The sequence below is a fragment of the Trichomycterus rosablanca genome, chromosome 1, assembly GCF_030014385.1.
Source record: "Trichomycterus rosablanca isolate fTriRos1 chromosome 1, fTriRos1.hap1, whole genome shotgun sequence".
Classification (NCBI taxonomy): Eukaryota; Metazoa; Chordata; class Actinopteri; order Siluriformes; family Trichomycteridae; genus Trichomycterus; species Trichomycterus rosablanca.
Window position 1 is genome coordinate 55,865,082 of NC_085988.1, and position 10,844 is coordinate 55,875,925.

Genomic DNA, 10,844 nt, shown 5'->3' on the forward strand with positions numbered 1-10,844 from the left:
TATTTTGAAAGAGACTGGCTAGTGTTTTTTTTATCATATAATTATGTTTAATATACCAAAGTAAATATTACATTTGGTCAGTGAGTAACTTCAATTATATTGTATAAAGTATAAAGCATTGTATAAAGCATTTGTGACTTGTTGACATAGCACTGTCGCTTCTCAGCAAGAAGGTCCTGGGTTCAATCCACAGGTGGGACGGTCCGGGTCCTTTCTGTGTGAAGTTTGCATGTTCTCCCCGTGTCTGCATGGGCTTCCTCCGGGAGCTTTGGTTTCCTCCCACAGTCCAAAGACATGCAAGTGAGGTGAATTGGAGACACTAAATTGTCCATGACTGTGTTTGATATAACCTTGTGAACTGATGAATCTTGTGTAATGAGTAACTACCATTTCCTGTCATGACTGTAAACAAAGTGTAAAACATGACATTAAAAGCCTAATAAACAAAAGAACTTGTTGACATAAAACGTAATGTGTTATATTTTAATGGGATACCTTCACCTTGTCAGTTATTGACTAACTGTCGACGGTTATTATTAAAAAAAAAAATATATATAAATATATTAACTCTTTTTTTCAGAAAAGGCAAGAAAAGCAATAATAAAAAGAATCTGTGATTTGTTTTTTCTCTTGAATATAAATTTAACTAACAAAATTTCAAGAAAAGATTTACAATGTTTTATTTATAAAAACTAAATTGTAGGCTGCTCAGGTGGAGCAGCGGTAAAAACACACGCTGTTCACCAGAGCTGAGATCTCGAATACATCGTATCGAATCTCGGCTCTGCCCGCCAGCCGAGGCTGAGCAGCCACATGAACAACGATAGGCCTGTTGTTCAGACAGGGGAGGGACTAAGGATGGGGACTCTCTCTCAGACTAGTGCGATTACGACCTCTGCTGGCTGGTTGGTGGCGCCTGCACAGAGATGGGAAAGGAGTGCGGTAGAGGGTGTGGCTGTCCGTACACAGCACTGTACTGCACTGCACTCGTCAAGTGTAGGTGATAAGATGTTCGATTGCTGTGCACGTGTCGTCCTCCCCAATCAGGAGCAGGGACCAGCATTAGTGAGAGGATGATTGACGGGCAGAAATTGGATGCGCTAAAAAAGTGGGAGAAAAAGGGGTAAAATACAAAAAAAAACCTAAATTGTAGTTTATAAATAAAAATGAATTTAGAATTAGATGACCTGCAACACACTATCTCTATTGGTTAACCTCCATTACATGTTGTCTGATTCTCCTCTTTATGCATGTGGAGGTGGCTAAGTGGGTAGCACTGTCGCCTCACAGCAAGAAGGTACTGGGTTCGCAGGTGGGACGGTCCGGGTCCTTTCTGTGTGGAGTTTGCATGTTCTCCCCGTGTCTGCGTGGGTTTCCTCCGAGAGCTCCGGTCTCCTCCCACAGTCCAAAGACATGCAAGTGAGGTGAATTGGAGATACTAAATTGTCCATGACTGTGTTCGAAATAACCTTGTGAACTGATGAATCTTGTGTAATGAGTAACTACAGTTTCTGTCATGAATGTAACCAAAGTGTAAAACATGACGTTAAAATCCTAATAAACAAACAAACAAACATGCCATCAGTTCAACTTTTTTTTTATTGCAAGTTTTGTTTTGTTTTTAACTTGTTACCAATTCATATTTTAACTTTTGCTTGTAGTTTGAAATGTTTACGCCCTGAGAATGTTTGACACATCCGTTTTTTGTTAGTTTTTTATACTAAGGCCAAAGTGTTACAAGTCATTTTTTACTGTTTGTTTATTTATGTGATTTGCATACTGTTGCATGTATACTATTTTCTCATAATAAATATTAAGAAATTTTAACACAGTATTTACTATTTGATAATTTAATCTTTGTGATAATTATCGAGATTGATCATTGAACAGTTTAACAGAATTTAATACAGGGTGAAGTAATTATCATAAACACAGCAGTGTTTTTTTAAAAGATACAATGTTGGTGAATTAGATTTAAGTTTAGAAGTAGAAAATCATTTGTAGGCCCTACAGTACATACCCTCACTCCTTAAGATGTCGATTACCTTAAATTAAAGAAAAAGAATTGGTAAAGTCAGCAAATTAAAATACGAAAAGAGCGAAAATGCATTTTTGCTTAATACTTTGCCACTAATGGGTTGCAATGGGTTGATTGCTAAAGTGTATCATTTTGGAGCGGATGGTATTTATAAATTGTAAATCTCATAGCTGTGATTTTAAATGGTATCCACAATACAAATACAATGATGGATGTTTATTAAGAATTAGCATAATTACAGCATCTACTTGATATACAGTATATCTTGTATATACCTGTTTTTTTTTGTTTTTGTTTTTTTCATTTGTAGAAAATGTGCCCTCAGTGGACAGAGTAAAACCTGCAAACACAGAATAAAATTTGGGGACTCCACCAGTTACTATTATGTGTCTCCATTCTGTCGGTTTCGGGTAAGTAGAAAGATTCAGATTTTGTGATAAATGAATACTATCTTATATCAGCAGCCAAATAAACCGTAGTAAATAAATAAAGCAGTACACACATAAGTAATAATCAGAAACAGTGTTGTAAACAAAATTGATTGCACCCCATTTGATTATTTGTGATTTTTGGTTCTGAAAACTTGTTATTACACAAGGGAACATGAATACATGAGCCTATAATAACTACTTGGCTGTGTTGTTGTTTGTTAACTCCTGATATTTATTATCCTAGATCACCTCTGTGTGCAACTTCTTTACCTACATTCGCTACATCCATCAAGGACTGGTCAAGCAGCAGGATGGTGAGACACACACACACACACACACACACACACACGTACATACACTGGTCAGCCATAACATTAAAACCACCTCCTTGTTTCTACACTCACTGTCCATTTTATCAGCTCCACTTACCATATAGGAGCACTTTGTAGTTCTACATTTACTGACTGTAGTCCATCTGTTTCTTTGCATGCTTTGTTAGATCTTTTTGTGCTGTTCTTCAATGGTCAGGACCCCCACAGGACCACTACAGAGTAGGTATTGTTTAGGTGGTGGGTCATTCTCAGCACTGCAGAGACACTGACATGGTGGTGGTGTGTTAGTGTGTGTTGTGCTGGTATGAGTGGATCAGACACAGCAGCGCTGATGGAGTTTTTAAACACCTCCCTGTCACTGCTGGACTGAGAATAGTCCACCAACCAAAAATATCCAGCCAACAGCGCCCTGTGGGCAGCGTCCTGTGACCACTGATGAAGGTCTAGAAGATGACCAACTCAAACAGCAGCAATAGATGAGCGATTGTCTCTGACTTTACATCTACAAGGTGGACCAACTAGTTAGGAGTGTCTAATAGAGTGGACAAATTCCAGCAGCACTGCTGTGTCTGATCCACTCATACCAGTACAACACACACTAACACACCACCACCATGTCATTGTCACTGCAGTGCTAAGAGTGATCCACCACCCAAATAATACCTGCGCTGTAGTGATCCTGGAAGAGTCCTGACCATTGAACAACAGTATGAAAAGGGGCTAACAAAGCATGCAGAGAAACATGGACTACAGTCAGTAATTGTAGAACTACAAAGCACTTCTATATGGTAAGTGGAGCTGATAAAATGGACAGTGAGTGTAGAAACAGAGAGGTGGTTTTAATGTTATGGCTGATCAGTGTATAAATCAAGTAAAGTATTTGTTTTTAATAAATAATGAGAGATAAAATGCAGTCCTACTCTATTAAATATGTTATGAACACATTTCTGTGGGATGTTTTCTTTCATTCAGCTGAACAGATGTTTTGGGAGGTCATGCTACTAAGGAAGGAAATGTCTTATGCCAAGCTGGGATATTATAGAGATGAACTATAACCAGTCAGCACTGAGGAGAGAATTCTGTCTCATTTACGACACACTTTTTTGTCCCACATGTGTGTGTGTGTGTGTGTGTGCGCGATCAGCCATATCTATGTCCCTTCTTATTTAATGTACAACCCATGTTGCAGAAGCTATGATTATATAATTTTATGATGTAAAACAATTGCTATTTGAAAAAATACAAATATATTTGTGCTGGTTTCGGATTTGTCATTCAGATTTTAAAATACGTGTCCTGCAATTGTAACCCAACATTTTACCCCATCCAATCACTTGCAGATGAAACAGCGGTGTGTTGCTGTGGTGTTTCATGTATTTGTGTAAAATGTGGCGTACATTTGATTTTTCTTGTTTATTTGTGCATTTTTTTTCTTAAATCTCACCATGCTTTCTCTATTTTGATTTTAGTGCCTTCCGGAAAGACTAAATAAAATTGTATACCTCTGTAAAAACCAGTGTTGGTATTTGTCAGTAAAAGCAATGCGTAGCATAATGTTCAAATACTATACTATATTGTAAAGATTGGCATGCTTATTTAAATAAATAAAATACTACATGGATCTTAGTGTTTAATGTATTTGGCCATTTTAGTTTTAAGCAAAAGTTTAACTAAGTTTAAATTGCTTTGTATTAACAGTACATGCTCTACTTTATGTACAGTGTAAATTGTTCTTCAGTGTATCTAGAACACTATACACCCAGGTTCAGCCACAAAAAGAAATGCAGTGAGATAAATATGGCAAAATTTACTTAAAACAAAAGAGTTTTATACTATACAAACGTAGTCTAACAAAATGTTTAAAAAAAGTATGTGGAGACCTGACCATAAGCTAAGTTTGTTGAACATCCCATCACTGTCTGTTATAGCTGAAAAGATGTGGTGGGCAAAGGGAGCAACTTCACAGTATTGTCTAAGGTTTTGAAATATTATGTCCAACAAGCTCATGGTCAGGTGTCCACATACTTTAATGCCATATACTGTATGTACATGTATCCAGAACCATGCTCTTTGCTGGAGAGTAAGTACTTTTATTCCTAAATGTCTCCACAGTCATTGTGTACTGCCCTCAGGATTGAGGTGGCACGGTAGCACAGGGGTTGCATTTTCGCCTCACAGCAAGAAGGTCCTGAGTTCGATTCCTAGGTGGTGTGGTCTGGGTCCTTTCTGTTTGGAGTTTGCATGGTCTTATATCTGTGTGGGTTCCTCCAGGAGCTCCGGTTTATTCTTGGAACTTGAACTGATGAATCGTGTGTAACCTAACTGCCTGTGTAACCAAAGTAAAAATATATATACAGGGTGAGTCAAAATGATGTTAACACTTGAATGGAGGAAATCATTTATTCACAAAAATACCTTATATGTGTAAGATGATTTACAGGACAGTCTCAACCTGTTCACCATCATGTTCAACACACAAAAACCAGCAAGCAACAGTACCATTTAAAGTCACATTTTGCGAGGAATAGATCCATTAGTGTTAACATAATTTTGACTCACCCTGTATATATGTTAAAATCCTAATAAGCTTCACTTAAATTAAAGGTCTACATCACAAAGGTTTTTTTGTTTATGTTCATTGTTAGCCTTCATCATACAGAGCTTTGGCTGTAAAACAGTAACACTGAAGTTATTTTTACTGCCCAAGCTGTTATATGTTTAGAATCTGGGTTATCCTTCTCATAATGTAAGAAGCCTTGGCGTCATCCTGGATAACCAGCTGACCTTCTCTTCTCATGTAGCCAACATGACAAGATCGTGCCGGTTCCTCCTCTACAACATCAGGAAGATTCTGCCATTTCTCTCTATGGAAGCCAGTCAGATTCTTGTCCAGTGACTTGTAATCTCACGGCTGGACTACTGCAACTCCCTCCAGGCAGGTGCTCCTATGTCCACTATTAAACCCTTGCAACTCATTGAAAATGCAGCAGCCTGTCTGGTTTTTAACCAACCTAAACACTGCCACATCACTCCACTGCTGTGTTCTCTTCACTGGCTTCCTGTAGCTGCACGCATTAAGTTCAAAACACTAATGCTCGCCTACAAAGCCAAAAATAGACCAGCCCCAAGCTACCTTCGAGGTCTAATCAATTAGTCTCGCTCGACTTGATCCTCCACAGAGAACTCAAGGAAGACCAGCATCAAGGCTCTTTTCTGTACTTGCACCCAAGTGGTGAAACGAACTTCCATTGTCTGTCTGAACATCTGAGTTAGTGATGGGTCGGTCGCGAACGATCCGGCTCTAAGAGCCGGCTCTTCAAAGTGAACGACGGGATCTGGCTCCTGATTGGGAGCCGATTCGTTTTTTTCCCGGTTTTTTTTTTCTGTCAAAGCCGCACGTGATTGGTCAAAATACGTGGTGGCGTTTGTGTGTTTACACTGAGCAGGAGGGGCGGGGTTACACACACACACACAGACAGCGTGCACACGAACAGGAGGGAGAGAGAACTCAGCGCTTTACACAAATCAAATCAAATCACTTTATTGTCACGTCACATTAACACAGGTGTGAAAGGTGAGTGAAATGCTTAGGTGCTCAGTCTCTCACAGTTCCAATACACATTAATTACAAAAAATATACACATTAACTTACACAGCCAGACATTACACGCTGGAAAGGTGAGGGAAATGAGTGAGAGGAAACATAGTAAAGTTTGGACTCGAGGAGCCCCTTTTACAGAGAAGTGCAGGCCCACTGGTGGGAGACCAAGTGTTCAGTCTACCCACATCTTATACATGTAATGGCACATAGACTGTGTATTTGTCCCCTCAGAGAGAATCTTTTTTAACAGGGCAGATCATAACAGAAAAGAGAAACAGGATCAGCCCATCAAAGATGACCTCCTTGGTTTTTCTGAATGCTGATCTTCACTAAACTATCTTCTTTTTGTTTTGCACATTTTCATTTATATTTTGCTGAGTGTGAGTGATGCTTCGTTGATGTGTTGTTTCACTCTAGATGCTTGTTTATTTTGTTTTGTTTATTAGGATTTTAACGTCACGTTTTACACTTTGGTTACATTCATGACAGGAAAATTCACCTCACTTGCATGTCTTTGGACTGTGGGAGGAAACCGGAGCACCCGGAGGAAACCCACGCGAACACGGGAAAGACATGCAAACTCCACACAGAAAGGACCCGGGCTCTTTACCTGGGGATCGAACCCAGGACCTTCTTGCCGTGAGGCGACAGTGCCAACCACTTAGCCACCATGCCGTCCCACTCTAGATGCAAATGTACAAATAATATACACAATCGGATCTTTTTGTCTTATTGAGATGGGTCTTTGTTTTTGTATTTTATAATTTATTGTTGGAGCACTCTGTTCCATGTTGAGTATATAAATAAAGCAATTTAAATAATAAACATTTAATACAATGTTTTTTTTACATTAGTAATTCATTTTACATGTAATTTGGTAATAAATTAATTTAAGCAACAAAAAAATCTAAGGAGCCACTTGGGAGCCGAAAGAGCCGGCTCTTTTTAGTGAGCCGAGCCAAAAGAACCGGCTCTCTAAAAGGAGCCGAAATTCCCATCACTAATCTGAGTCTCTCACTGTCTTCAAAAGACGATTAAAAACCCACCTCTTTACCAAGTACTTAAGCTGACATGTACATACTTACTAATGTTCTTATTCATTTCTAGCTTTGGTTCTAACAGAGTTTCAGCAGATTTATATTCTTGGATTGTTGTCTACTTAAACTAGAGTAAGGTAATGTTTACTATGGAAGCACTTCTCTCGATAAGAGTGTCTGCTAAATGCAGAAAATCATTTTAAAGCTTACCTAAAGGGGAGATGCTTATGCATGTGTCAAGTCAGAGATTGACTGTATCTTTAGGATGTCATTGCTCTGTTTGCTTTAAAAGAGAAGACTTAGATAAGACAGCAGCTCTTTCCATCTCGTTCTGACAATAAAGAGTGCTTCATTTATGACCATAAGCAAGGACACTGGCCCCTCCTTAACATACACACCTTTACGCCTGCGCAGGACAGGTGGATGTAGTTTACCTTAGTGATCGGTGAACAAAGTACATTTTATTCCAAGCAGCCGCCATTTGCATTAAACTTTGGTAATATGTAATAGGGATTATTTAGGAATTTAACAAACGTTACACTGAGCAAAATCTGAGGCCGGAGTAAGGAAACTATGCACGATTGTCTGTATTGGTGTTGCAAATGGATTACACTTTAACAAGCTGACCCTGCTGAAAAATCCATCCTAAGGAAGTGGTAAGATCTGCTTTAAACAGGCCAACCATTTTGTCAGATGACCGTTTTTGTTTTGTTGTCTTCCTTGTTTTGTTATACCATATCACTTACTATGCAGGACAAAATAGATGAGTGTTTGCCAAACTGGCAAAGTTTGTAGTTTAATTAGGTTTACTTAGAAGAATACAGTGTGTAACTCTGTAACAGTTGTAAAATTGACCAGTTTTATTGAAGTGCAAAAAGAGCATTTTGTGTATATGTTGTTTGTTTTTGTTTGGTGTGGGCAGGTGGGTGTGGGATAAATTTATAATAAATTTGGAATTTATAGTATTTACTCAAATAAGCTCTTTCATTTATATATATACTGTATATACAGTCCTGTGAAAACGTTAGGACACCCCATGAGAACCTTTGTCTTTTTGAACATATTTAAACATATGAACATTTCAGCTTTATTTGAACAGTACTGACAGATTGAGCTTATATAACTAAACAACAAAAATGTTAAAAATTACTTTTAAACCCAAGTTGTAAAATGTAATGAACAAAAATGAAAGTTTATTGTGAGAAAAAAGTTAGGACACCCCCACATTTATTACTACTTAAAATGTCTAAAATTAGAATCCAGTGCACCACATCAGCTGCAATGATTAGACTATCATTAGAGGACATTGGAGTTTTATTTAAACCTCAGACATTAGTTTGGTTTGCTCTTGATTGTTAAGGTGAGTGGTATCACCATGGTGAGATCTAAAGAGCTCTCTGAGGCCTTCAGAAATAAGGTTGTAGATGCATATGAGTCTGGGAAGGGATTTAAAAAGATCTCAAAACAATTAGAAATTAGCTATTCCACTGTCCAGAAAATAATTTACAAGTGGAGAACATTTAAAACAACTGCCAGCATGGTCAGGTCAGGCCATCCTAGCAAGTTCAGTCCAAGAGCAGACCGCAAGATGCATAAAAAAGTCTCCAATAATCCAATAATGTCATCACTGGACCTACAGGTAGCTCTTGCCACAGTTGATATCAAGGTACATACATCTACCATCAGAAAGAGATTGCACAAGTTTGATTTTCATTGGAGGTGTGCAAGGAGGAAACCCAAAAAAAAACATCAGGGCACAAGACTAAAGTTTACCAGAGAACACCTAGACAAAGACCAGGACTTCTGGAACAATGTGCTTTGGACAGATGAATCAAAAGTTGAATTATTTGGGCACAGTAACAGAAGACATGTTTGGTGCAAACCAAACACAGCATTTGAGCACAAGAACCTCATGCCAGCTGTGAAGCATGGAGGTGGAAATGTCATGGTTTGGGGCTGCTTTGCAGCAGCAGGGCCTGGCAAGCTCTCCATTATAGAGTCCACAATGAATTCTTCACTGTATCAGAGGGTGCTTGAATGTAAAACCATCTGTCCAAAAACTGAACCTGAAGCGGAGGTGGACAATGCAACATGACAACGACCCAAAACATTCCAGTAAATCCACCAAGGAATGGATCAAAAGAAAGAAATGGAGAGTTCGGGAATGACCAAGTCAAAGTCCGGATCTTAACCCTGTTGAGATGCTGTGGGGGGATTTTAAACGGGCTGTGCATGCAAGAAACCCTTCAAACCTCACACAGCTGAAGAAATTCTGCATGGATGAGTGGGAAAAACTTTCTCCCAGTTGATATCAGAGACTGGTAGATGGTTATAGGAAACGTCTAATTGAGGTTATTTCGGTCAAAGGGGGAAATACCAGCTATTAGGGCATAGGGTGTCCTAACTTTTTCCTCACAATCAATTTTCATTTTTGTTCATTACATTTTACAACTTCTGTTTAAAAGTAATTTTTTCAGTTTTATTTGTTTAGTTATATAAGCTCCATCTCTCAATACTGTTCAAATGAAGCTCAAATGTTCATATGTTAAAATATGTTCAAAAAGACAAAGGTTCTCATGGGGTGTCCTAACTTTTTCACATGACTGTATATGTATAAGTCAGGGATTTATTTGGCGTGAGATAAATTTAAAATATTTACTCACAAAAGCCCTTTCATTTATATATATTGAATCATTGATTGTAAGGGGCGTGTTCAAAATAATAGCAGTGAGAAGTTCAATTGGTGAAGTCATTCATTCTGTGGAAGAACAGGTGTCAATTTTGCCCCCTAAATGTTGCACATGTTGGTCATAGTGCATTTCCTTCTTAAATACTGGGTAAAGTGGGTCGTTCCAGACATATAGTTAATTGGAGAGGAAAAAAACATATAGAGAAGTGCAGCAAATTATAGGCTGCTCAGCTGAAATGATCTCAAATGCCTTGAAGTGGCAACTAAACCCTGAAAGACACAGAAGGAAGCATGGAACTACTGTTCGAATGAATAGAAAAATAGCCAAAATAGCAAAGGCTCAGCCAGTGATCAGCTCCAGAAAGATCAAAGAAGATCTGAAGTTACCAGTGAGTACTGCTACAATCAAGTTACCAGCAAGAACTTCCCGCAAAGTCCCTGATGTTGAAAGACATGTTAAACCTGGAATAGGTTTTAACCTGAATAGGTAAAAATTTGCCAAGGAACACATTGACTGGCACAAAGAGAAATGATGCAACATTTGGTGAAGTCTATTGGTCTAGTGGTCGCAGACAGTCAGACGACCCACGAGCACTGAATTCAAGCCACAGTACACTGTGAAGACAGTAAAGCATGGTGGTACAAAATCGGGGATGTTTCTCATACCATGGTGTTGGGTCTATTTATCGCATACAAGGGATTTTTATATATTAAAA

The 10,844-nt window shown here is 38.5% G+C and overlaps 1 protein-coding gene across 2 annotated transcripts in view; it reads left to right on the forward strand.

The window, feature by feature from the left end:
- Window positions 1-4,422, forward strand: part of rab3ip (RAB3A interacting protein (rabin3)) — a 50,614-nt gene extending 46,192 nt beyond the window's left edge. For both annotated transcript variants that reach the window (XM_062994661.1, XM_062994662.1), the window contains 3 exons: window positions 2,349-2,448; window positions 2,714-2,783; window positions 3,774-4,422. In XM_062994661.1, the coding sequence (XP_062850731.1) occupies window positions 2,349-2,448; window positions 2,714-2,783; window positions 3,774-3,856 (253 nt within the window). In that variant the 3' untranslated portion in view covers window positions 3,857-4,422. The remainder of the gene's footprint in view (window positions 1-2,348; window positions 2,449-2,713; window positions 2,784-3,773) is intronic.
- The last annotated feature ends 6,422 nt before the right edge of the window (window positions 4,423-10,844 follow it).